Source organism: Monodon monoceros, unplaced genomic scaffold, assembly GCF_005190385.1.
Source record: "Monodon monoceros isolate NGI ecotype Baffin Bay Population unplaced genomic scaffold, NGI_Narwhal_1 Super_Scaffold_9, whole genome shotgun sequence".
NCBI classification, from domain to species: domain Eukaryota; kingdom Metazoa; phylum Chordata; class Mammalia; order Artiodactyla; family Monodontidae; genus Monodon; species Monodon monoceros.
This window is the reverse complement of record NW_021703786.1, coordinates 13,694,731-13,721,774: the sequence shown is the minus strand read 5'-3', so window position 1 is coordinate 13,721,774 and position 27,044 is coordinate 13,694,731. Positions and strand designations below refer to the sequence as shown.

The following is a 27,044-nucleotide window of genomic DNA, read 5'->3' as shown; positions in this document are numbered from 1 at the left end:
AGCCGGGCTCCTTGACTCCAGATGCTGTGCTCTCTGAACACCAACCTTGGCTAGACCTCCAGCGCCGCCTGCACCCTCACCAACCTTTCCCCAGCCGCTAGGCTCATCACACCTCCCAGCCCCGACGCTATCCCAGCGTTCTCAGCCACTGATCTCATTTCCTACTTAACACTCAAAAACGTACACGTCACCAGATGCAAGCTTGCTCAGCTTCCTACTATGAGACAAACCCACGTTCTATAGGACTCGCCTCATACCCAGAGAGGGTGTCCCTCCTCTTCCTACCTATGCCCACCCACCCGCTTCTCCTCCCAGATCACTCAGAACCTCCCAGCACAGATGGTCCTTTCTCTACTGGACCTGAAAGCTTTTAACTGCTTCCTCTCTACTGGATCCCTCTCGCCAGCTTTAAATGTGCTCATGTCTCTTCCATACTATAGGAAACAAATGGAACTCCTCCCTCTGCTCATTACCTTCTTCCAGTTTTGCCCGAACTTTTCATTCCTCATGACCCACCCACTCCTCACCTCACCCCCGATTGGGTCCCTTCACTGAAATGGCCCCAGCTAAGCTCACTAATGACTTCCATGTTGCTACCTCCAATGGGCGATTTTATCGTTTCTCTTATTCTACTGCATTTGACACTTTTAACAGTTTTGTATTTATTCTCTGACATATGTTTCCTTCCTGTCTATCTCTAGCCAACTCTTTTCCTTCTTTGTGGCTTATCTTTTTTTTACTGGCCCTAAAATATAAGCATTCCTTAAGGTTTAGGAACCTTTAGGTTCCTTAAGGTTCCCGGGCCCCCTTCTCTCTTCACTCTATACTCCTTGATGATCCAACACACCAAGGGCTTCACAATCACACCTCGAAACCAGTATATCCCAGAACCATCTCTCCAGTCTTGATCTCTCCTCTGAATCCAAGGCTCAAAAATTCAATAGTCCATGTGATACCTCCATTTGGAATTCTCAAGGCATCTCATAAGCAACAAGTAAAATGAATTTAATGATCTAATTTCCCCGTTTATCTTCCCACTGGTCTCTATGTTGGTGAATCCATCCTACCCACCTCTTTGTCCTTACTCTATCCAATCAGCAAGTTCTAACAAATTTGCCCCCTAAACCTCTCTCAAATGTATCTCTTCTCCAGCTCTGCCACCTCCGTAGTTCAAGTTCTGCTATCTCTTGCCTTCCTCCATCCCCACTCTCAACATCCACTTTTCTACACTCAAGCCAAAGATCTATTAGAATAAAGCGCTTGTCACCCCCTCCTGCTTAATAAAGCTTCCATGATTTCCCCACTGTTCTTAGTATAAGTACCCAGATTCTAAATGTGACCTATGAAGGTCCTGCCAGGTCTGGCTTCTAACTTGCTCTCACACTTCTCCACACTCCAGCCACCCAGCCTTCTCTGGGCTCCTAGAACACAGGCACCACATGCTCCCTCCTGAGTCTGCACTTCATGCAGACGATTTCTTCTGTGTGGAATGTGACTCTCCAACTTTACCAAGTTGACAGCTCTTCATCCTGCAGCTCTCACTTCAAAAGCTGCTTTCTTAGGGAAGCCTTTCTGGATGCCCCAGATGAGATTAACTCCCCACTCCAGGCTCTCATGGTGCCTTACACTCACCATGGCTTGACGTCATGTCTTTGTGAGATTATTAAGGACACTCTCTTCCCCATTAGACTTGTCAGGTCCAATGAGGGCAGGGAGCAGTTAGTTTTACTCACTGTTTATCCCTAGAAACGAGCACAGTCCCTGGCACATCATATATGGTATAAATAAATTTTTAGCAAAGAAAACAGAAAGGGCTCTAAAAATTCATTCTTACAAGGCCAAACCAGGGCTTCCCTGGTGGCGCAGTGGTTAAGAATCTGCCTGTCAATGCAGGGGACATGGGTTCGAGCCCTGGCCCGGGAAGATCCCACATGCCGCGGAGCAACTGAGCCTGCGCTCTAGAGCCTGTGCTCTAGAGCCTGTGCTCCGCAACAAGAGAAGCCAAGACAATGAGAAGCCCACGCACCGCAACGAAGAGTAGCCCCCGCTTGCCTCAACTAGAGAAAGCCCATGAGCAGCAACAAAGACCCAATACAGCCAAAAATAAAAACAAATTAATAAATTTATTTTAAAAAAAAAAGGCAAAACCAATGCAAGGTTCTTAAACTTCAGTGGGTGTAGAAGACCTTGGGGATCACCCATTGGTATGCTGACCATGCTCAAATGCCCTCTTTTTTTCCCTCTTTAACTGTTGTTCAGAGGTAATGGAGACATGAATAGAGGTAATGGAGACATGAATGATACACTGTGGAGACCACTTCCCTGGAATGACTGAAGATTACATTGGATGTATCAGGGGATGTGCCTACTTTTCATTAGTGTTTCAATAAAAATAAACACTTCCAATACCTGTAAGAGATAGCATAAAAACGTTTATTTACCCAGAGAGATTAAAATGTGTAATATGACTATTGGTTCATGTATCAATGTCAATCTATCTATAAATTTCCAAAAAGGCAGTACTTCATTTTACCATTAAACTAGTAAGTGCATTTTAAAGTGCTGTAGGATAACAGGAAATAACAAAGCACAGATGTTGGAGGGCAAATTTGAAAGCACACCAGTGGTGTGCTGGAACCAGTTCACACTGGCTCTATAGAGCCATTCGTTAAAATTTTCAGAAATTTTGAGAGATGGTTGTTAAATGGCCAATTAAAAATTAAATTGTATCAATGTACAACTAACAGCAAAAGTAATGAATACTCAAAATTCATCTCTTCCTAATTATCTTACACTTTACCATTGCCTATGGCTTGAGGTTCTACTCGTTTACCCCATCTGTATGGTGGCAGTACTCGACAATGGGGAGCTGCACACCCCTTCCAACTCTGCACCCGGTAATGTCACCTCAGGGTTTGAAATGGCCATAGTGGGGGTATTTACACCATGGAAACTAGCAAATGCTACCAATCAGGGCTGACATTTTGGGGAACTAAATGTTATACCTTTAAGTAGCACGCCACTGAACAAAACCACTGCCCAGAAAAACATTTTAAGGGTCTATAATAAATGTGAAGCCAGCTTTTACTTGGAAGATGGATAGGTTAAAGAAGTATAGAAACATGTGTCTGTCTTGAGGAAATCATTCTCAAAACTGTGTAAGGGTTGACGGTGATTGTTTTCTCAAAATTTGAAGCTATAATTATTCTACAGACATGACTTTTATTACAAACATCAGTCACTGAAGTGTCTGTAATTTTATGGAACAACCTGTATACCATCACTTCTAAACAAACATACATGTGTTGACTAAATTGAGACGTTAAGTTCTTAAGAGTGGGTGGGAGAGATTCCCTTCCTCTCTCCCTGCCAAACTTCTGGAAAGAGTGGCTTATACTCAAGCCATGTTTGCTTACCTTCCCATCAGTCTTGGCTTCTGCCTCCACCATTTGACAGAAACTGCTCTAAGGTAACCGCTGACCTCCTTCCTGCTAAATTCAATAGCTTTTCAGTCCTCAGTGCTATGACCTCCCGGCTTTGTTTCTGTGGGCCACTCCCGTCTCCCCCATTAGACTGGATTAGTGGAGGGAAAATCCTACCCCTCACCTCAAACCTAGCCTAGCACAGTGTTTGCCACTTTCTAGGTGCTCAGGCACTGTTTGCTCAGTCAGTGGCCTGAGTTTTCATCTCTGTGACCTTGAGCAGTCATCTCACTTCTCTGGATGTGTTTTCTCAGACATGAAAAGAAGATGAATTATGTGGGGGCCCCTTTTTTTCCCTGAAGTTTGTCAAAAGCTCACCTTTCAGGGTCTTGAGGGGGCTAAAGCTCACCCCATTTCAACTGAGCATTATGAGCAGGGGTGCCCACTTAGGCAAATTCTTAGATTTCCACTTTCTTTCTGGTCTGGGGGCCTAAGGCCCAAAGCTATTCCTTTGCCTTCTGCTGCTTCTTGGCTCAGAGCAGACTAGGCTCTTGTTATGGTTCTATCACCTTGGGATGAACGGGAGCTGCACAACACAAGCCGGCAAGCGTACAGAACTCCCGTGAGATCTGTAAGCTACAGGTCCTGGTGCAACATTCCCATACTGGAGTAATGCATATTTTATCTTCATAATGTTTTCCCCCTGAGGTTGATCCCCTTCAACTCCTTAGTCATTTCTGTTGCTTGTACTGAATTCCCTCAAGTCTAAAATTCTCTTTTCCTAGAGCTGCAGGAATCAGAACCAAAGAGTGTTCCAGATGCCACTTTCTACTCCAGCATTGCAGGATTTACAGAGGGGGAATGATATCTTGCATTATAATAGCTTAGCCACATAAAGATCCCATCAGTCGACAACATTCAAGTTTCCGCTCTCATCTGGAGGTCAAAGCTTCTGGTTCTCCCAGCTCATTATCCCAAATACTGATCATCCTACATTTGCTTCCTTGCTTACTGTCTCCAGGAGGTGTCCACCTATTGGGTCAAAGTCCCCAACGTGGCAAGGTCACCTCTGAAATTAAAAGGGGGGAAACACATCTACCTTGTGCATACACATACATAAAGAGCAGTCCGACCATACTCACCTGAATGCTGGATTAGTCAGCGAGCCATTAGAAATGAATCTAAATGATATAGGGCAGGGTTCAGGGAACAGTCATGAGATAAAGGAAACACACAGGCCCGGGCTGATTAAAAAGATAATTAGCTGTGGGAAATAAGGTTGGGCTCCAGCCAAGAATTTGTCTTTGACAAAGATAAACCAAAGGATCCAATATAGTCATGTTGGGGGGATTTAGTTGCTGTTCTTTTATAGGAGTTGAAGAGCCAGAACAAAGCAACAGTCAGTTTCAAAGTACAGCTCAACTCCCCCACCCCCCAGTCTGTTGTTTTGCTCATAAACATACAGGCTGTTTCCTTTCATCTGCACAGGCTCACACAATATGGAGAACCTACAATAGGTTTAAGCCAGAATTATAAATGAATGCGCAGAGTGGTGGTCAAGCTAGAGATCTTTTGGCCTAAGAAAGAATCTTGATGTCTCTGTCTAGAATTTAAAAAAAAAAAAAGAGGAACCTCTTAAAGGCCTAAAAGCCCAGCAGACTTACCAGCGATAAGGAAAAGAGAGGCATCTCTTACCTGAATTGTTAAACCTCATAAAGGTGTTTGAAATGCCTAATAACACAGCTTTAATCTCTACATAAGGAACAAGAAAAATTTTCCGTGAATGGCCAGATAGAGGGGGGCTGACAATAAGGAAGGAGGGAAGTTGGGGAATGATGCCAGATACAGTATTTGGACCTGAAACTGCAACTCCAAAGGTTCTGTGAAACTACTTGCCTGAAATATTGTTTTGATAAATAAGCCATATCCTTGTGGAATTGAAATCTCCAACTGTTCCACTGGCACGGACATCTCTGCAGTGACAGCACATGCCCCAGACTGTGGAGCTAACTTGAATTAAATTTCAGATGTGGGGGAGCTCAGGGAGGGGGTGGTGGCAGTGGGAGGTTTATGAACAGTATGCTGGGGCTCTGATGTTGTCATAACCAGATGGCTTCAACTCTATCATTTAAACAGAAACAAGCACGTCCAGAAAGAATAATGACAGGAGAGGCATCAAACAGCTTCACCTGTACCCGAAATCCTAACTGCTTTGTACCCAACAGTAAAGCCCACAGTGGAAACCCCGTAAATTTTGGGAAATCCCAGAAGAGACTTTCATCTTGCCAGAAGCTTGGTGCCACAACTGCTACCCTCCTGAGGACATGTTCCCTGAACCTACCAGCCCCCAATCCACAGCTTTCTGTGAATGAGGAAGGGCAAATCTGAAGCTCGGTTTGTCCTCCTGGATCCTCTGACACACAGGCCAGCTGAGGCACCTTTCCAGAGCTTCTGCTCTTGCCGTCCCCACAGAAAGGAAGCTTTACCTCAGATTGCGTACCTAAACATTTCAGAAATGGAACTTCCTCCAGTTGCTTACATAATCTTTTCAGGGTATCACATTAGAAGAACTCTCACTCAAGTTGTGTAACCTTAGGCATGTCCCTCAGGGTTTCAATTTCTCTCACCTATAAAATGGGAAGATGCTATCTATCTCTCATTTATCCTACCCAACCCATCGAGTTGTTGGGAAGTTCAAATGAGATACTGTACAGGAAGGTTTGCTGAAACGGGAGGAGTGCTGAGCCAGTGCAGTTACCTGAGAGACAGTGTGCGTACAGGAGACCCTGGGTGCGCCCGGGTCCCCAGATCCACGTGCTGATCTGGAAAGTGAGGACTCAGGAGGCACAGGACAGCAGCCAGGACATGGAGAACTGGGCACCTGCTCACATAGGTGACACTTAGGAGGAAACCGAGAAGCGCAAAGGAGTGGTTTCTAATAAGCAAATCCTGCCTTTGATTATACTGATAATAGGTCAAACAATACACACCTTGGCGCAATGGCCAATGGTTCTCCAGTGTATCCCACTGCCCTGTCCAGCACTGCTGCAGGAAAGGCAGAGGAGGAGCCCCAGAGCATTCCTGTGAGCTCACTGGGAATTTGGACATTAACTTTTCTGCAAACACATCCAGTCAGTGACAGAACCAGTCAGAGATAAGAATTTCCCTTTATTAAGCCTCCACATTCATGTCCCCTTGATATTTTTGTATTTACTTAAGGAGAAGGGAGATTGGGAATTCGGTCTTGAAACATGTAGGGTGCAGGAAAGCCCACTTCCGTTACTCGCCTTGGCAGAAGAAGCCTGACCCCTCAGTAGGATGTGGACTGTGAGATAAGAAGGACAAGGGACTGGCGGATGCTGGTAGCTCACAAAGGAAACTTGAGATTAGGGAGACGCAATAAATTCCTACTGCTTAGACATTTGGAGCATAATCTCTGCAAGCTAAAGAATCAAACTAGGCCTTCAAAATCCCTTAAGGAACTCAGACCCCGAAGACAAGCCAGGTGAGTGAAACAAAAGACCAGAGATACCACACAGTACAAAATAGTCATTATTTATATTTTCAAAAAGAAAAAAAATTAACATTTGGAAGTTCTCCCCTGTAGGAAGAGGGGCGAATTGGAAGGAACAGGACTGGCTCCTATGCAGGTGGCAAGTCAGGTACGAACAGCTGAGCAATCTGGGCTGGGAGTTTTTCCACACAGCATTAATAATAAAATTTCCTTTTCTCGTCTTTTTGCTCTGTTTTTGTTTTGTGTGTGTTTGTTTTTTAGAAGAAGGAACAGGGGAGAAGAAATAAAATCAGAGAAAAATGCCAGAAAACATTTTCCACAATATCTAAACACAGAGAACCATAGTTTTTGTCAAGACAGTATGAATTCTGGATGAATTACTTTTTCCAGCTTTCAACACCAATAAAGATCTTTTCCAAAAGCTACCACATCAGAATAGTCATCTTCTAGATCGAATCGCCTCCTTCCCCTTTCACCTCTGCTTGTTGTTTTTCATAAAAGGGTGACGGGAAGTACTGTGTTCTTGCAAACAGTAAGTGCTAACAACAGGAGAGCTCTTCTGATACTTGCATGGTGCGTGGTGAGTTCTCACGAATACCCAAGTTTTAGCACAGCTGGATGTACTAAAACTTCTCTCAACATAAATACTACTGGAATCCAAAAACTGATTTTTGAGAAATTCTGCAAAAATCCTTTCTTCTTTCCTTTTCCCTTCTCTTAAAACTAAATGTCCTTTTTTAATTTTCTTTTTGCTCCAGGCACCTGACGATCTGTTCTGCTCAGTCAGATGCAGACAGGTTTCTCCAAAGTACCACCGCTGGGGTGTCCTCAGGGCTAGCGCCTAAACTGAATCCCCACAGTATCAAACTCGGCCAGGCCAAAGAGAACACAGGGACGCAGCAACAGGATTTTCATTAGGTTGAACAGCCCCGAGTCCCGGGCCCTTCCCTCCCCCCACCCCCATTTCCCCCAAGTTTACTTAGTGCTGTTTTAAAAGTCTGGGGCCACGATGCAGTCTTTTCCCCCCACAACGGAGTAAAAGCTCCACAGATTGCGCTGTCTACCTGGTGGTTTGTGGCAGCAACAGTGGCTGCTGCTTCTGGAAAATAAACGGAGTCTTACAACAGGCAGGATCTTAGGACTGCTTCAGGCGCTTGCGTGGGGGTCCCAGAAACGGGCACTGTGCTGAAGCCAGAGAGCGGTACGCCTCAGCCACCAAGTGGGGATGTGACACCACCATTGACTTCCACCCGGAGGTCTCCAAGACATCCGAAGCATGACTAGGAGAAATGTGAGAGATGGGTTACCAGAGGGGTGAATGAAGGATGAATTAAACAGCCACCTAGACAGCCGAATTTCCCAGGGTTTGCTGTTATGGGTGTCAATGCAAGACGTACTCAGACAGAACCCTTAACATGCATGAGAATTTGCTTGTTAGAAAATGTGCAGACAGGTGACCAGGTTACGACTGTTGTAACTCTGAAAACTAGGACTCTGAGACACTATGTTCTCAATTACAAAAGAAGAAATGTTCCTCAGGCTCTTCTCTACATCATCAATGCTCTTCATATTCATTGGTGATGCTGATAAAGAGAAAGAGCAAGACTTCTCTGGGTCAGACAGCTCTGAGCTTCCATCTGGCTTTGCCGTTTACTAGTCCCATAACCACAAAGCAGGTCATAGCCTGGGGCCTATTTGATAATCGAAAAAGAGGGGCTAATACTCACACTTCACTGAACGGTTAACATCTAAAAAGCACCAACCAAGTGTCCAGCACGGAGTGAGCACTCAGGACAAGGAACACTTTGCTTCGGAACAATCTTACAGACTTAGAGGACATCATTTCCTGTTTTCAGGGCATTTTCTGCGTTAAGTAACGTTTACTCACCTACCCTGCGACCTCTTAGACCTCTCACCCCCCAGAACTGCTGTTTTGAGGGCTTTATTAGTAGGCCTGCTTCTCTTCCTGGGGTTTTTTCCAACTTTTGCTCCCCATCAGGCAAAGGAGTATAACATGTCCCACTGAGAATTATTTCAGAAAGTAATATGGTCATTTAGGATGAAGGAACAGATCTACTGGAATTTACGCTTCTTTCTCAAAACAGTTATTTTACGACCTCGTCTCCTGATCATGCCTTCTCTTTTCCCCCATTCTGCAGTCGACCACTGGACACTCTTACTAACTCATAAAAATCCACTTCTGCTCTCCCAGAGATCTGCATGTCTTTTTTTTTAAGCCGGTGAGTGTGAAGTAAAGATACTATCGCTTTAGGGGACACAGCTTTTTCAGACCAGCAGGTTGTCATTTTCATCAGTTCTGATCCTGCAAGGTAGTAATACACTTCACTCACCAATCAGAGTAGACTGATGAAAGCAAAACCATTTTTCACACTGTCAAGCTGAAGGAAAAGATGGACACTCTCTACTTACTACTAAAAAGCTTAATGAAGCTACTCACCTGTTTCACTCACCAATTCAAAGTCTTCCTTTCTCATTCGTTAACTAACCCAACTACCCTGAAAGAACTTTGAAGATGACAACTCACTAGTTGATGAAATCCACTGCCTGAGTTTTCAACTGATCTGCGCTGTGGAGGTCAGCCAGGATGAGAATTTCTGCGGCGTTCTCCACGGAGAGGTTACTGCAGAGGGCATCCTCACACATGACCTTTAAACGCTCCAAGGCATACTGTAAAACACAAGCGTGGCTGTCGTCAGAGCAGGAATGCTCTGGACTGGCTGCTACTGAAGTTGCTTTCTTCAGCTGTACCATCACGTAACTGGATACCTTAACAAAACTGCACAGACCATGAAAATGCTGCTGCTGCAATTATAAAACAAAGCCATACTCCGAAGGCCGAAATGAACAGCCAAGATAACTTGCATAGCTGCCATTCAAGTTCTAAAGTCTATTAGAAAAATGGCAATTATGGAGTAGATCCAGATCTTCAAGTTTTCCCCTACCCCGACTACCATTAAAGTGTCTCTTAAACCATCACCACCGACCCTTACAATGAGGTATTTCTCTGCTTCAAGTCAACAGGGACATTACATTTAAATTTCTGCAATCCTTTTATTTAGAGCCAGACTAGGGTGCAGCACAGTCCTTCCTACTTAAGCATTGTCACCAGCCCAGCAGGATATTCCAGCTGTCCCATCAGGCTGTGAAAAGGAGCCCTGTGGTGACATTCAGCAGCATCTCTACCACTAGTTATTCCTGAATGAGTGTCAGCTAAAGGCCTCCTTTTCAACAGAAAAGGATAAATGGAGTCCTATCTTATTGGGGTTGAGGTTAAGATTCTTAGGGTAGAAGAACAAAGCAACAGAGACCCTGGATCCAGTTTCAGCCTAAAAACTTCCTATTTTCCAAGTAAAGGGTATAAGTAAATGTTTTGGAAATGAAGGCCTAGGTTAATATTGGGCACATCTGATCTACCTGATTTGTTTTGAGGAAACTGTACTACTTGCTCTCAAATATATTATGAACTTACTAAGGAATTTCAGGGAAAAGGGGGAAGAAGGGATAAAGGAAGGCACAAAATAAAATGTCATTGATCAGTTCATAGGAGAATGGTTTGCTCTGAGGGTATGCACAGTCTCCATATAGGTCCCATCTTGAGGGCCTGAGAGCTGAATGACACAATACTCCTTCAGGCTGAATCATGACGATCAAACCAAGACAATTTTATTGTTATGAATTCTGGGTGAGGAGGCATATCTGCTGGCACTGTGATCTCCTGCAGCAAAAAGAGAGTTTTATTGGTTTTGGGTGCAGCTTTAATTTCTTACATTTGAGTAACTAGAAAACAGTTTCCATGGAAAACAGGAATGACACTACACAAGAAAGAAATGAGGCTGCCGCTTTTGTTTTAAAAGACTGGAAAGGGTTAAGTAAATGCTCACTCTTCACACGGTGCTGCACAGAATACCCGTCTTACCCTTTCTCAATAAAATTCTTTTAAAAGGACTTTTACTGTGAATAGCTCTGATCCCTACTGCATAATTAGACAAAAGTAGCCATTTTCGTCCCTTGGGGACAAAGGTTTTTTTCTTAATTATGCTTCTGAAAAACCTGCCTAATGGCAGTACTTACCCGGGAGATTGAAATTTGTCTCCTAGGCCTGGGCTATGTGTTTTGTTTTGTTTTTGGTCTAATTACACATGTCCCCAGGAGACTGGAAGAACTTAGTAGAAGCTGTTTTAGCCTCTTGGGTAAATTCTAGATGTTTAGATCCTTCCATGAAAATTTTCTTATTCTGTTTTCCTGAAGCTCACAAGGAGGTGTAAAGGTAAAAATGTTTTCAAATAAGCTTAGAGCAAGGACTGTCTAATGGGAAAGTCTGAATGGCATTTGAAAAACGCACCCTTCGGTTACTTCTCATTCATAAATTTAGAGCACCGCTGTGATTCAACTGCTTTAACTAACACATTGTACTGAAAAGCACCAACCTCGGAATGTCAGTTCAGGCTGACCCCCTGCTCTCTCTACTTACAGTAGGTTCCCAGTAGGCTCTCTGGCTGAGGAGCAGGAATGAAAACCCAGGGACACAGATGTCTAACCCTGGCTCTGAGAATGTACAACTCTTGAGTTTTGGTATTTCTGTCTAAAAATTGGACCTTGTGATGCTACTCATCCTTATGGGAGCTAGACAATGAGGGGGATAAATGCCTGGTATGTGTAAGCACAAGTGACTGCTTCATTGAAAATCAGAGGAAGGGGAATTCCCTGGCAGTCCAGTGGTCAGGACTCTGTGCTCTCACTGCCGAGGGCCTGGGTTCGATCCCTGCTTGGGGAACTAAAACCCCACAAGCCGCGTGGTGAGGCCAAAAAAAAAGAAGAAAAAAAAAAATCAGAGGGCAGATGAGGCAGAATCATTATAAACTCATGTTTATAAAAAGCAGCCATTTGGGCTGTGCATCCTACTTCCCCAGAACTCACAGCGAATATTTTCTTTCCGTTTCCACTGGAGGCAAGTTTCCTCTGGTCAGAACTGAGCTAGACTGGAAGGGTATAGGATGTTCACATTGCTTAATTGTACTTAATAAAGTCTTGAAAGGTGATAAGAAAGATGCAGCTATTATTCAATCCTTTTCACTGGCAGCACTGATTGGGTTTACATGCCTCATCCTCTACAAACACTCCAAAAAGATGATCAATAAAGCTAAAACCCCCACTGTAAACACAAACACTCTCCTCCGGGGTGCTAAGGGAGAAGGATGGAGATTACTCCCGTGAGTGAATCCTGAGAAGGCTCTAGTGCTCTCAGGCCAGAGCCAGCTGTGCCCCTCGGGTGGGTGCTGCGGCATCATGGCAGGAAAAGGGGGCACCTCCAGCAGAGAACCATCTTTCTCATGGGGTCTACTGCTGGCCGGGTTTAAGCCCTTTAACGCCCTTGCCTCAACTGCCCCCCAATGTAAGAGAAGCTTCCACAGGATAAATGGCAATCCTTTTACACATACCCCCACCCCCACCCCTCAGTCACGTTTCCTCAGACCACAGGGCCTTGGAGGAACAGGTCACTGCTCTCTCTGGTCTATCTACACAATGAAAGTCAGTTTCCCAAAGTGTGTGTTTTGGGGAACACTAATCCCCAGAGGTGATCCTTGAGAAAAGTAACTCCAGGGTTAACTAAATTGGAGAAATTTGTCTATTATATTCTCTTTTAGAAAACTAACAGTACACACTGACATACTAAAGGTTCTGAGAAAGGTCCTGCTATAAAAGAGCAACACAAAAAAACCCAATTTGACTTGGTGTTTCATTAACCTTTTCCCCTCGACCCTATCTTGGGAATCACCAGCCTGTTGTTTTAGGTAATAACCATATTTCCTTAAGGCTAAGATCTACATTTTTATTTTCACACTTTAACATTTCTCAAATTAAAATGTGTCTTACAATCAAAGCATACATTTATTGTAGTAGTATCTCTTTTTTCCCAAAGATCTATTCGTCATCTTACAATTCTGAATGTGGTATCTTTCAATAACTTCTAAGGTAAAGGCTGAAAATGCTAATAAGCAGGATACTAGGTAAAAGTTATTCTCTTACTGACAAAGTTTAAATAAAAGTTAATGAACTGAAGAATATTTTTGTAAATTACAAAGCCAAATTATAAATCCAAATGTTAATATTATCTGAATCTTTAAAATCACTGTGATTAAATTTGAGATCGGCAAGAGAAGAGAGGTAAACATCAACTCATCCTTCTTTTCCATAATTAGGATGACCATATAATTTGCCCTTCAAAGCAGGATACTTTTGAAAATAAAAAGGGTGCTATCAGTAACTATGTTGGAACACAAGTGTAAACCAAGACTGTTCTGGCCAAACTAAGATATATGTGGGACTTCCCTCGTGGCCCAGTGGATAAGACTTTGCGCTCCCAATGCAGGGGGCCTGGGTTCAATCCCCGGTCAGGGAACTAGATCCCACATGCATGCTGCAACTATGAGTTCGCATGCCGCAACTAAGAGCTCGCATGCTGCAACTAATGAGCCTGCCTGCCGCAACTAAGAAGCCCACACACTGCAACTAAGGAGCCCGCCTACTGCAACTAAGACTGGTGTAACCAAATAAATAAATAAGTATTAAAAAAAAAATGAAACTAAGATATATGTTCATCCTGCCCACAAAGCAACATAAAAGCCCAGTCATGAAACTCAAGAGGTCACCAAAACTCCTAGTCTTGTTGTTATTTTCCTGTTCTCATCTCACCTTGTCAGCAGCTGCCAGCAAATCATCGGCCATTTTGTCGAGGTTCGGAGCCTTCCCCGTGTAAATGAAGCACATCATTTCCTTAAAAACTTCAGGCTCCACATCATTGATTTCAACCCGATTCTATGCCAAAGAAACTAAAAATGAGAAACATTCCAACAGAACAAAATCCCTAAACAATTTTCATGATTTTAAGCTCTGATGAAGAGAGGAGCTCATACCATTTTAAATCTAACACGAATGGAAAAGTTCTCTTTGCCCTATTTGACTGTAATAGCCTTTTCTCCCATCATACGTACCACCTTTGTTTTCTCAAATACAATAGCAAGACAACTATACCTTTGATTTTTCACCTTTCTTTTCCTCAGTAGAAACACATGCCTAATACCCTCACCCAAGACTATTTGGATGACCTGCCTGGAATAGTGTTTCTGCTTTACCCAGAATGCTTCCAGACTACCTCTCTCTGCTCTCAGAAATTGTCTGTTCGGGGAACTCTACTCCATTTGAATAACATAATAAGACAAAAAAAAAACCAGGAAAATAAATCTGCTGCCAAATTGGGAAATGATCTGATTCTAGCCACCTAGCTAAAAAGACGTATCTCTATCCTGTTACATACCTTTTTGCTTTCCTCCATCTCATGTTCAAACATGGCACTAAAAACTGGAGAACGAGCTACAAAGTGAAAGGAAAACAGAGACAGATATGGTTATCACACCAAAATCTCTTGGTTCTTCTGTTATGAAGAAGAGATCATTTTCTTTTTTTCTTTTTTGGCCACACCACGTGGCTTGTGGGATCTTAGTTCCCTGACCAGGGATTGAACCTGGGCCAATGGCAGTGAAAGCGCCGAGTCCTAACCACTGGACCGCCAGGGAACTCCAGAAGAAGAGATCATTTTCTTTCCTGTCCCACTACTACAGAAATGGTCTTTTACATCAAATTATGCCAGAATTATAAAATTACTTTCTTTTTATATTATACAATAAGTGAATAATTATTATATAATACATAGGGAAAATAAGAAATCACTTCTTTCAAAATAATTTATTGGCTTCATTCCAACCATTCATATTTCAAGGAGATTACTCAAATTACCTATGTTAGATGACAATGATATCCTCTGAGTAGATCTTGGGGTTCAAATGGAAGGTCCTTCATGGTCTAAGCAGGGTGTCCTAATACCTGCATTTTTGCCTGGAACAATGATACCTACTTCCTCCGCTTCCAGGGACCACACAGCAAGGAGGTCAAGAACAGGGCTCAATGGCATCCGTTAGCTAGGTGAAGTGCAGGCTTATTTATGGCAGGCTGTCTGTTCCTCCAAGCCATGCATTATCAACACAGATGATAATGCCCCAAAGAGGTGAAAGCAATCTTAGGTATCACAACCATTTGTGGCCCTTCAGATCTTAACCCAACTAGACAAAATCTTATTCCTTAGTACTTAGTGTCTTAATTTTTTCCTTACGGGTGGGAATAATGAAAAAAAGGTTCAGAAACAGTGTTCTAAGCCATGCCCATTCTAGTCTAATGAACACCGTGAAAAAGAAGTAAACTTAATTTCAACATGAAAGTAATAAAATGGCTAAGAACTCAAATTTTATCAGGTCCAATAAATCAGGGGTTTTGGTGAAAGTTGAGACTACCAATCTCTACCTAAGAGAGGAGGGACAGATGGAATATATAGAAGGAGTTTCAGCTAACAGGCACCTGGAACTTTGACCTAATTTATGTCAGAAAGGACTAATTTTAGATTGGCCATTTTCTAACCATATAATCTTGGGCAAATCACGTAACCCTCTGAACCTTAATATTTTAATCTATTCCAAAAGAATATCAGTTCTCATTGTTCTTATCTCTGAAAGGCTATAGACTATAAGGTACTATATAAATACATTACAGAAGCTGAAGACTAAAGGGCTGGTGCTTTTAATAAAGAGGGAAGGGTCCAAAGCAGCAATATGCCTAGAGGGATCAGTGGATAGAGAGAAGCTGATGTTATTAGAATAAATAAAATAATCTAGGGAGACTAAAGTAGAGTGAAAAGAGAACTAAGGCAGACCCTTAGGGAATAACAGTGTTTAAAGGGATGGGTGAAGAAGAGGGAGGCCACACATTAGAAGCAGCCAGAAAGCCAGCCAGAGAAACCAGAAGAAAGGAGTCAAATAATATATAAACTAGAGCCCCTCAAATTTAGGAGCTAGCAGGTCATGTAACTTTGGAAAACCGCTTTTGTGGCATGGAGGCAAACTGAGGATAAGTGGGAGGAAAGAATAGAGAGAATGAATATGTTAACTCAAGAAACTTAGCTCTGGAAAATAAAGAGAGAATTAACTAGAGGGAGAAGCTTGAGCGTGTTTACAGGCCGAGCGTGCACAGGCAACAGGAGAAACAGATGGCAACGATACCGGAGAACAAGGGTCTAATCGGCAGAGTAAGGCTTCTGAGAAGGCAGCATGAAACAGAACAACAGTAGAAAGTAGTCTGCTTTGGACACGAAGAACACCTCCTCCACTGAGAATGCAGAGAAAATGCAAGTGAGAGGCAAGAGCCAAGGGAGAAGGGCCTTGATTTTCTCTTGGAAGAAGTAGCAAGGTCATCTTTTAGGAGCTGGAGATTAAAGGAGAGTGGTAAAGGTGTGAAGTGTCTATTGTTGAGAAAAAGAAAAGGAGCTGACTATGCATCTTTAGAAAGAGGTCTCGGCAGCGCCGAGGGCCTAGCTGAGCACAGAGGCACGAACACAAGAGTTAATGACTTCCTTTAGCAAGTCTCAGTAACACCTAGTTGAGAGAGGGATCAGGAAGATGGTTAGACTGAGCCAGACAGAGGTTTTGCCAGGTGTGTACTTTAAAATGACAGGGCTGATGGTCTTGGTAAGAAATCTGTTACCTGACGGTTCATGTGATTTCCTCTTACATCTCTTGGCCTGAATATAATTTTGTGGCTGAAAGCTATGCTTCCCTGTGAGGTAAGGCCATCAGTCTGCCTTAACAGTTCCTGCTGTGTGTCAGTCCTTCTGGTCTTAAAGACCAAGGGCCTATTACTAGAACAAGACCTGATCTTCCACGTCACTGGCAACATTCTCATTCTTCTAGTAAGTTTGTATGGAAGAGAGGGCTAAGACCTCCAGGGCTGGGGGTTTGGCTATGTGGTGGTTTAGCCCTGAGTCCAGAATCCTCTCCATGACATCCTAAGTCCCTGTCTAGGGGCTGATACCTGCTCTTAACCAGTGTTTTGACATCTAACCTCCAGGTGCAAAGGCATCCAATACACATCATCACCCATTCCTTGAAAATGATGGCCTAAGTCCACTACAGAGAGAAAAAAAGAAGTAGCATTTTTATGGAGAGCAGCCTTTTTGGTTTTGACAACTAATGTCACCACAATACAAAAACATATTTAGCTGCAGTTTTTTTGGACTAGTTCAAAAAGTTGAAGTTATTCAAAAGGTGATTATGCAGCCTGCTGTTCTTCCTTGTTTAACCACAACTAAAGCTCCCCATGAATAAATACCAACCTGCTAAGATAGCTTTGTGAGCCTGGAATTCCTGGCCAGCAACACACAAACAACAGTCTGTGAACCGGGAATTCTCCCACAGTCCTCCTAACTCATCCGCCAACCGGCACTCAGGAACCTTCACCATATTCATGGTGTTCTGGCCAGAAATGTTGACAGAATCTTGCACCACACTCACCTGTGAAAGATAAGAAAACACAGTCCAAAGCTTTTGTTACCAGGAATTTTCTTCCCAGCAGGAGGAGAGATGACTTTTACCTTGTTGTTATAGTACATTTAGAAACTGACGTTAGGCATATTCTCTTGAAACCACCTTCACAAATGAAGTCTTTAACCTCTGGATCAAGTAATTTCCAAACTACCATGATCATACTTATTCTACACCATCTCAGGACAATAAGGAGAGAGCCCCACAAATCTCCTTCTCTTCCAAACTTCTAATAAGCTCCTCCTTCCCTGCCCTGAAGACCTGGGCAAAACCCCCAGAGGGAAAAAACTGACAAAAACAAATGTTAAACCTCAAGTATTTACCTTATTCTGCCTTAAGCAAAAGGTTAAATACAAGGAACTCTATAGAAACTACCATTTAAACTAAACTCTCCAGAGAAAAGACTCTAATAAGCCTAAAAGCACTTCACTTTTTTCAGTTAGGTCTGGAACATAAAAATAAAATGCAGCTTCCATAGGGCCTGGTAAATAACTGGCATTTCCTCACAAATGTTAGTTTAATGAACAGGACTGGGCCTGCAAGATCTTGCGTAGTGATAACTGGGTGGGTATCCCACACCATTTATACCCTTACTCAGTCATTGGTGACAATGACATACAAGATGACTGGCTCCAGCTGGGCATGCACTTACAGCTTTGGAACAGAATGACGACAACGGGTTTATAGAGGAATCCAACTTGCCGCTTGGCTTCAGCAGCAGCATGGTTTAACCGGCTGAATTAACTGTTCAGTCTAGAGAAAAACCCCGGTAACTTCTAGATGGATCAGTGAAGCTCACATAAGTTTGCCAGGATACAAAATACAAGGATTTATAAACCATATAACATCATAAAATAAATGTAAATTACCAAACTGAAGATGAGGCCGAACAGATCAGTCTTCTGCCTGACAACCCTGGCTATGCTTCCTCTCCTATATCACATTAGGTTAGAAATGTTCAAATGAAAGCAGAATTCACAAACCTTGAGAATCAGCTCCCCACTCTTGCTATTCCTATGAGTTAGATGAGAAAGACAGCTGAGGAGCATCCTAAATGACCCAAATTTCTTTTAACCTTCAAGAGGCAAGTCATCCCTTCCTTAAATGCAGTCATAAACCCAGAGGCAAAGTTAATGCCCCATCCAAGTGACCCGTAGTCCCTTCTGTGCAGGAGTGAGATATTTGCTATCAGGTCACGAAGTTTATTCATTTGTTTAAAGCTATAGCTGTTACGGTCTTGAGCAATGAAGCAACCAAGCTAATGAACTATGAATGTGCTTAGCATCAGTAGCACATTTGTCAGAGCCAGAGTATAACATTATTTTCATAGCCCAGGACCCAACACAAACCACCCCACAGAGATCGTCCCATGTAAGATCTCTAATTTGGTTCAGCAACTTTCTCACATTAACACCCTTACTTCTTTGATATAATATTAACACCGAAAGTAGAAGTAGCCTACTTCCAGTTTTAGCTTCAAAATACTGCTGATTTAAAAACAAACAAACAAAACACCAAGGAAAAGACCAATTAAATCCAACTTCCTCATAGGGAAAGGCGGGAATCGCTTGGGATGGCCAATGAAGGGAATGGAGAACGCTTTTGGCACTGGGTTCCTAAGCTTGAATTAAACCAGGCTGACAGGAGCCCAAAGTCATTAACACTTGACGGCAATCTACTAGACTGGGTAAAATGAACTGGCAAGAGCCAAGCTGATTTTCAAACTGTGGTGACCAGCGGACTCTGTGCTGGTTGCACGTGCACTTGGTAATGAGTGCGGCCCAAAGACTGTGTGACTCCTCTCACTGGGGCAATTCCTCTCTTCAGACACAGACAGGAACACAGCAGGAAGGAGAATGTACCTTTACTGTCTGAGCCAGACTTGTTCTGCAGATATATGGATGCCTGGAGTCTCCAGAGCTCTGAATGTCTGGCACCTCTTACCAACATTAAATACGCTTAATTAAAAATAAATTTTAAATGGCATACACAAATGAGTCTTCAGAGCCCAAACTTTTAACTTAGAAAGGGATTGTTTTCCTCTGCAAATGGTGATGCTAAAATGATACCATTTTGAGAAAAACTAAAGATTTTTTTTTAATGCCTATAAAGTTGACTACGGAGACTCATTCAAAATTGCAGCTGTGAAGATGACGTGACTGTGACATTTATGTCTTAGAAATGACTGCATGAAAATGTCTCAGGAAGGCTCTATAACCCTCTAAATTTCAAGTTGTAAAAGGGCCTCACTTTTAAAGTCAATTCCTTTTCTTAAAAAAGAAACTTTCATAAAAGACATAAAATTTCATAAAAGATTGTGCCATTTCTTGTTTACTTTGTCTAAGCATAGAATGTCAAGGTAAAACCACTAGAAATATATTTTTAATTTCTGTATAATTAAAACAATCAAGAAAAAATAAACAGACAGCATATAGATTGTTTATAGCAGCAGCACTATTTCTAATCAAAAGACTAGCAACAAACTAAATGTCCATCAGGGGACTTCCCTGGTGGTCCAGTGGTTAAGAATCCGCCTTCCAATGCAAGGGATGTGGGTTCGATCCCTGGTCAGGCAGCTAAGATCCCGCATGCCACAGGGCAACTAAGCCCGCGCGCCGCAACTACTGATCCTGCATGCTCTGGAGCCCACGCGCTACAACTAGAGAGCCTATGTGTTGCAACTACTGAGCCCGTGCGCCACAACTAGAGAAGCCCACGTGCCACAACTAGAGAAGCCCACGCACCGCAACTAAGACCCAAAGCAGCCAACTAAATATTAAAAATAAATAAATAAATGTCCATCAGCAAGAGAATGAATAAACAAACCAATCAACTGTCGTGTGAATATACAACAAACTACTGTACAGCACTAAAAATCAAGAATTATAGTTACATTCACAATATAAATAAATTTTAGAAACATAATATGAAAGCAGCAAGTCCTAGATGACTGCATACATCCTGACACTATTTTCATAAAGCTCAAAAACAAGCGAACCTAAACAATATATTGTTCAGGCATGCAAATAATGAACAAGGGAATGATAAACAATTCAAAAGCGCTATTTATTATCATCATCTGAGTAGGGAGACAACAGGTCTAAGGGACAGGGGAGAAGCATATATAGGTCAGTTCTCAGTTATTGGTGATGTTGCTGGGTTGGGTGGTAGGTTTACTACATTATCATGTTTCATAACCTATAATGATAATACATATTTAATCACCAGTTTTGTAGGTCAAGATCAAATATTATTAGCATTTTCATAAGTTCAACTAATATATCCAAATAATCCATTTAAAAAATGATAAAAAGAAAAATTAGTAGACCCACATATTTAAAATTTGGCAAAAATACATATTCCCAGGCTTTGAACGGATATTCTGTGTTTGATAAGGAAAGAGATGTTTTAAGAGTTAACTAGGGGCTTCCCTGGTGGCGCAGTGGTTGAGAGTCCGCCTGCCGATGCAGGGGACACGGGTTCGTGCCCCAGTCCAGGAAGATCCCACATGCCGCGGAGCGGCTGGGCCCGTGAGCCATGGCCGCTGAGCCTGCGCGTCCGGAGCCTGTGCTCCGCAACGGGAGATGCCACAACAGTGAGAGGCCCGCGTACCACAAAAAAAAAAAAACAAAAAACGAAGAGTTAACTAGTATTGAGATATTTCATATTTGGTACTTCATATTTCATATGGTATTTAATATTTCAACTTTAATTGCAACATTACAAAGGCACTGGAATCTTCTACCTGTCAGAGGCATATATACACTGACGGTGGAATACATGTATATTTATTGCTAACAGCTACTTGTTTTCAATACAAATAAGTGGAAAGAAGATCAATAGAAGCTGAAACATTTCAAGTAGATTTCCTGTGGTCCAAATTGTTACAGAGAAAATTAAAAGTGTAAAGCTTTCATGATTCTCTCTTCCATTACCAAAAAAAAACTTGGTAGAGCCCATGTTTCCTTGGGTAAATGGCATCCAGCTTCACTTAGTGTAGCACAGCAGACTAGAAATGGAAAATGGAGAGCTGACACAGCCCTGACACTAATTTGCTGCACAATGCTAGTAAACTTACCTGACCTCCTTAGGCACTGCTTCTCTCCCCAGTAACATGAAATGAAGAGAAAAGAATGAACCTAGCTCAAAGGATTGTGGTAAGAGACAATTAAGGGAATGCGTTAACTAAGCAACATCAACTTGGAAGAACTGCCATACTTCCTAATAGTCAGACAGAAAGATCACTGAGAATCAAAAGTGAACCCAGTGCAGCACATTACAAACGAGACTACTCAGTCGGCATTTTTCAGAGTTTCATTAACGGTTTTACCACTGAAATACAGCCCAAACACACAAATGTGTGATTCTCAGTCTTTCACCTTCGGATTCCCTCTTGTGGCCTCTGGGAACAGACCAAAAATATCCACAAAACAACTGTACTTATTACTTACATCAGGACAGGACAGAAGTGCCTGGGCCAAAGACTGAGTAAGGAATGGAACAGTGGAGTACTCATAACCTAAATTTGTATGTGGACATCAACTTCATAAAGGCCTCTAAATTGTAAGAAAATACTAACTAAACCAATAATAAATAAAATATAAATAGGAACAAAATAAATTTGTTTATAAATATTCTATTGATAGAGGTAGCACAGGTCAGAAGGACAGAATTTGCACCAAAGGATGATCCAGCTCTGAAATGCACTAAGAACTTAGATGAGCTGCAGACATTTTTAAAACCCACACATTCAAAACACACCCCCCACGCAACTGTCTTGCAATGCTGAATGCTACTAAGTCCACAGAGAGCCTTGGAACAGAAACGAGTCTCACTAGGCACAAGCCCAAGAACGAGAAGCAACACTCAGCACCTGTGGCCAACAGAGAAGTGTGAGAGGAACAGATGGCACACCTGGTCCGATGGTAAGAAACCGATGGCATCAGCAGAACCCAACAGACGTTTCCCTGTTCAACATCTCCTCGTTTCCAAAGTGTCATCTCACTTCCCTTCTAAGTCAGTAAGGCATTTCTAAACTTAACCACAGGATTTCTCCTAAGAGAATTTCATATGGGGAAGCAAAGAGAGAGTGCACCTCGGACTTAACTACAGGATGAGAGATTGCCAAGTGAGGGCAGGCCAACTGGTTTCCAAATCAAGAATGTCAATACAAGGGCTGGAGCAGATGGAATGGATCTGGTGATGGTATAGAGGGGAAGCATGTAAGAAAAGGCTGGACCCACTGTGGACTTGAAAATGCTACAGTAAAGGTTTTGGTGTTGCCTAAAGCACCAGATGCGTTATTTAGAGGCGATTTCTCTTCCTTCAGAGAGCAGTTCAAAAATTGGCTTTCATTTCCAACAGAAATTAGAGTTTTCCACTCTTTTAATTTTTTTCTGAAATATAGGATCTCTAAGGTGGGTGAATATTAAATTGATGGTTTGTTTATGTAACATCCAACATCACATAAAACCACCTAATTGTTCTCATTTCTCCACCTGGGCAACTGAGTATGATCTATAACTACTTGGATTTATGTAGAATTCAAATTCCAAGTCCATCAGACAAAAAACAACTGCAAAATTTTATGTGTTTTTACAGACGCCATCACTCTAGTATTTCCTTCTTTTACTTAGCAATTAAAAAGGAGAAAAGGTAGCTATTATGCAAACTATATTTTATGTATTCAGTGTGATATTTTAATAAACTATAGCTCCCAAATTTCCTAATCACCAGCAACTATTCCGTGGAAATATTCAATGAGCTGTGACTTGGAAAAGAAGCTGGCTACTGCTGGCCAGGCCTCGTCTACAAAGGGGGCAAGGTTCCTAAGGGACACCTTTCCTACTGTGCAGGCGGTGATATGCCTATTATTTGACAGAGCACACTGCTAGTTGGGGAACTTGCCTGCACCTTCCCCATGAAAGCCCAGTGGTCATTTTCATAAAGTGGTGTTGCTCAGGAAGCAGCTCCTTGACCATACGATGTACAGGGAATGCCAACATCCCGGCTGACTGGAGGTTTTATTCATTTCTTACACTGTGAGCTTATGAGTATTTATACATGTATTGATAACAGCATGAAATGACCAATTTGTATATACTCATTAAAGAAACCATTTTTCAACTCACCCTCAGTTTGGGAATTTTGCTTCAAGGCTTCTCCTATAAACCTGAAAAAGGCTCTGTAGGTCGTTGGGGAGAGAAGGACTCTCCTAACTGACTACAGATAACTCTCTTAGCTAACTATAGAGAGCTTTAACCTTTTTAACCTTCACTCTAGAAAAAATGGTCCTCACCTTCCTATTTCACAATTACCAGCAAGACAAACTGGAGACACTCAACAACCGGTAAGAGTCATTTAGTTCGAAAAGCAGAAAAGGAAAGTGCTCTATCAAACACACGTGGACTTCATACTCAAGGAGGAGCCAGAAAGCTCAAGGAACAAATACATTTACATATCTAGTTGCTGGTCATTCTCCTCAGCTTAAAGTTAACAGTCCTTCCAAATGCTTTCTGAAAAAGTCCACAAGGAGAAAGCCAGAATTCTGACACAAGCAGCTAAAAAATCACACATACCAAGATAGTGCACAACCTTTGCTTTTAAGAAAGTAACAGGTGGAAAGCTGAGATGCCCAACAACCTTGAAATCACGGCACAGCTTTTCAGTCAGTCACATAAATCGCATTTGTGCAGCACCACTCCACTTGGGGATTTTTCTCACTCACCATCCTTGATACAATACAATTACGTCTACTGATACCCATCAGGTCTGGGAATTGCTACTCTCACAGCGGGGCAAAAGGACTCACCTCACAGAAGAGGGTAAGCTTGTCATCAGGGAGAAGCCCATTGGCCTCATCCAAGAGAAAATCTCTACGGATGAATTTTTTGAATCCCCAGTCTTTGCCTTGCACAAACCTATATGCCCGTTGACTCTCTGGAGTGAAAAAAAAAAGTTATATTTAGGATTACTCAAAAAACCGTATCAAATCCACAATTTGTCAATATATAAAGTTGCCAGATGTGAAAATAAAGAGTCGAACAAAGATAACATTTACCCATAGCTTTGGTTTCTTCTCCCTTGGCATTCAGGATGGAGAATTTGAATTTTGCTCGAACTTCACTCTTTGGACAGCTGACCAGTAACAGGTAAAGTGACAGGTAATCTTTGCTCTCTTCATCTAGCCCTTTTGGGTTTACCCGCAAACACCTACCCAAAACAGAAAAAAAAAATGTCGAAAGCATCCATGTTTGTAGGCTCATGAAAGGACAGGAGGGAACTAGAACATCCAAATCGAGAGGGAGATGTTAAAAAAACAAAACAGACAAACAAAAAAAACCCCAGGCCCCATAGAGGAGATTCTGATTCAGCGAATGACTCCTTGGAAATCACTTTTCTAGAGCAACCTGAGGCACCTTTTAAAAAGTAAACAATAAAGGGGCATCCTAGGATCTGACAACACATCCCCTGCATCTCTTCCTCTTTCCTCATAATCTCCCAAATCGGTCTTTTTCCCCCTAAAATATTTTAAAATTCAGCCTAGACTCAATCTATTCTAATCCTCAAACTCAGGAAAAGCAGCCCCTTATTTTGCTGGGATTGCAGTGAAAAAATTCCAGGGAAAAAAAGTCAGTGAGCCTTTCAATATCACCTTGGGAGAGAAGAAGAATTCTAGAGAAATATGTTAGTAGTAAATAATCTTTTATAGATATTTTATCAATCTGGCAATAATATTCTAAGATTAAAATAAAGGAGGCAATATGGAGGAAGCACAGACAAAAGTAAACTCCCATTACACAGGGTAGAGTTCTAAGCCAGACTTCTAAACAGAGTTAGAGATGCCAATATGTTACCAATGGATCAAAACAAAATTCAGACAGAATAGGTTCAACTCAGTTAAGTTGTATATGTCATTAGCTGAACTGCATGTGGTTCAAACACGGCTTCTACCACATATAATACACAGGCCATATGTATCCTTAGGCCTTGCCAGTGTTATAGCACCTCTCTCAAACAGGTGGCCCAATTCAGTGCTTCTCCAGGAAGTGCATATGCCACATACATCACTACACAATTGTGCTAAAGATGCGGATTTAAATACAATGCCTAAGAATAAGTCTTCTCTCAGCGCCTAGTGGTACACTGCTTATGTACATGGCCAGAAAGTACTAAACGAAAGGAGAGTTGTTAAAACTTTTCAGTGGGATATCAGAGGTCAAAAATGGTGGTTCACAGATATGTGTTCTGGTCTTTGTAGAGAGCATATGGTTGTATCCATAACTGCCTGCCCCTCCTCAAGAAAATACATGGTTTGGATAGGACTGACCCCCACTTCCAGATCCTATTCCCCTTGCCACAGGGATCAACTGAGGGAACCTAGATCTAAACCAATCAGTGCATTCTTGGCCACACAGTTCAGAGGAATTTCAAAGAACTTGTGGGATGGTAGCCGGTGATGCTCATTGCTACTGCCAGTCACCCTTCAACCACAAGGGAAGCTAAGCTTGAAATGTCAAACAGTGTGGAGAGCAGGGCAGAGCAGAGAGCGATGGGGTCCTTAATCTAACCATTGGGCTGGCTGCTGGATCAAACTACCTTCAAAGACATCCTACACCATGGGCATTCCAGGTACATAAGTAAATAAATCTCCTTTATTGTTTAAAAACAGGCAATCTAAAAGTCAAGAGATATTACATTAAAATCTAGATCTCTTGCTTTTCTTGAAAAATCAAGAAAATAGGGCTGGTCAGCCCTTATTCACACATGCCTCTAGTCAGCTGGAGCTGAGTAGCCACCACTTCTTTTAGAAGGACATTCACTAGTTTGCCAAGTAGTCAACACTCATACCACGTATGGACATTATTTACAACACTGGCTCTCTTTACTCATTTACATTACCCTACAGCCATTTGAGTTTGCTGATCCCCTGATATACTCATTGAATTAATTCAACAAATATACAGTGAGCATCTGTTACGTATCAGACACCAGGGAATACATTAAGAACAAAACAAAGTCCCTGCCATCAAGGATCTTCCACTCTAGTCAGTATCCTGTGAAGCCAAGCAAAACAGGCAACTTATAGAAAAATTTTTATAGCTAAATGTAGTCTTCCTCACCATTTCAGTTTATCATTGGCTCCTGATGAAAAGGTTGAACTTTTAATGACTTCACCCATTTCCTCCCGGCAAAAGCTAAAGTTATTGATGGTCCACATGTAGGAGAATTTCACTACTTTGATCTGTTGATAGAAAACCAGGAAGCAATTAAATAGGAAGTGGGCAACCTGAAAAACAGGCTGGAGATCAGATAATTTTCCCCCTCCCTCCCTCTGCATAATCCCATAGGAAGACAGCACTGTTTGGCCAGCATGGAGGCTCAGCCTTTTCTGTCTCTCATCTACATTTTAAGAAATCTCACAGTGACCAACTGCTTTCATAACTTTTCTCAGCTTCTGAGAAACACTAGACGGAAAGTGAGAAAAACATGGACAAGGTTGGGAAAGCAGGTGATTAAACCACACCTAAAATGAACCTCTGCTCAGAGCAGTTGTTTGATGATTTAGATGTTGATACCACTGCCTGGGGTTGCAATCTCAAACCTGGTTTCCCCCTAAATTGCCCAAAAGAGGAATACACTTCCATCAAGGTGGATGTAGGC

The 27,044-nt window shown here is 42.2% G+C and overlaps 1 protein-coding gene across 2 annotated transcripts in view; it reads right to left on the bottom strand.

Moving 5' to 3' along the window:
* Nucleotides 1-7,681: 7,681 nt before the first annotated feature.
* The window catches only part of SPOP (speckle type BTB/POZ protein), a 66,569-nt gene continuing 47,206 nt past the window's right edge, over nucleotides 7,682-27,044 (bottom strand). For both annotated transcript variants that reach the window (XM_029211744.1, XM_029211743.1), the window contains 8 exons: nucleotides 26,504-26,625; nucleotides 24,442-24,593; nucleotides 24,193-24,320; nucleotides 17,174-17,351; nucleotides 14,273-14,328; nucleotides 13,651-13,773; nucleotides 9,482-9,624; nucleotides 7,682-8,216 (listed from right to left, as the gene is read on the bottom strand). In XM_029211744.1, coding sequence (XP_029067577.1) covers nucleotides 8,072-8,216; nucleotides 9,482-9,624; nucleotides 13,651-13,773; nucleotides 14,273-14,328; nucleotides 17,174-17,351; nucleotides 24,193-24,320; nucleotides 24,442-24,593; nucleotides 26,504-26,625 — 1,047 coding nt within the window. In that variant the 3' untranslated portion in view covers nucleotides 7,682-8,071. The remainder of the gene's footprint in view (nucleotides 8,217-9,481; nucleotides 9,625-13,650; nucleotides 13,774-14,272; nucleotides 14,329-17,173; nucleotides 17,352-24,192; nucleotides 24,321-24,441; nucleotides 24,594-26,503; nucleotides 26,626-27,044) is intronic.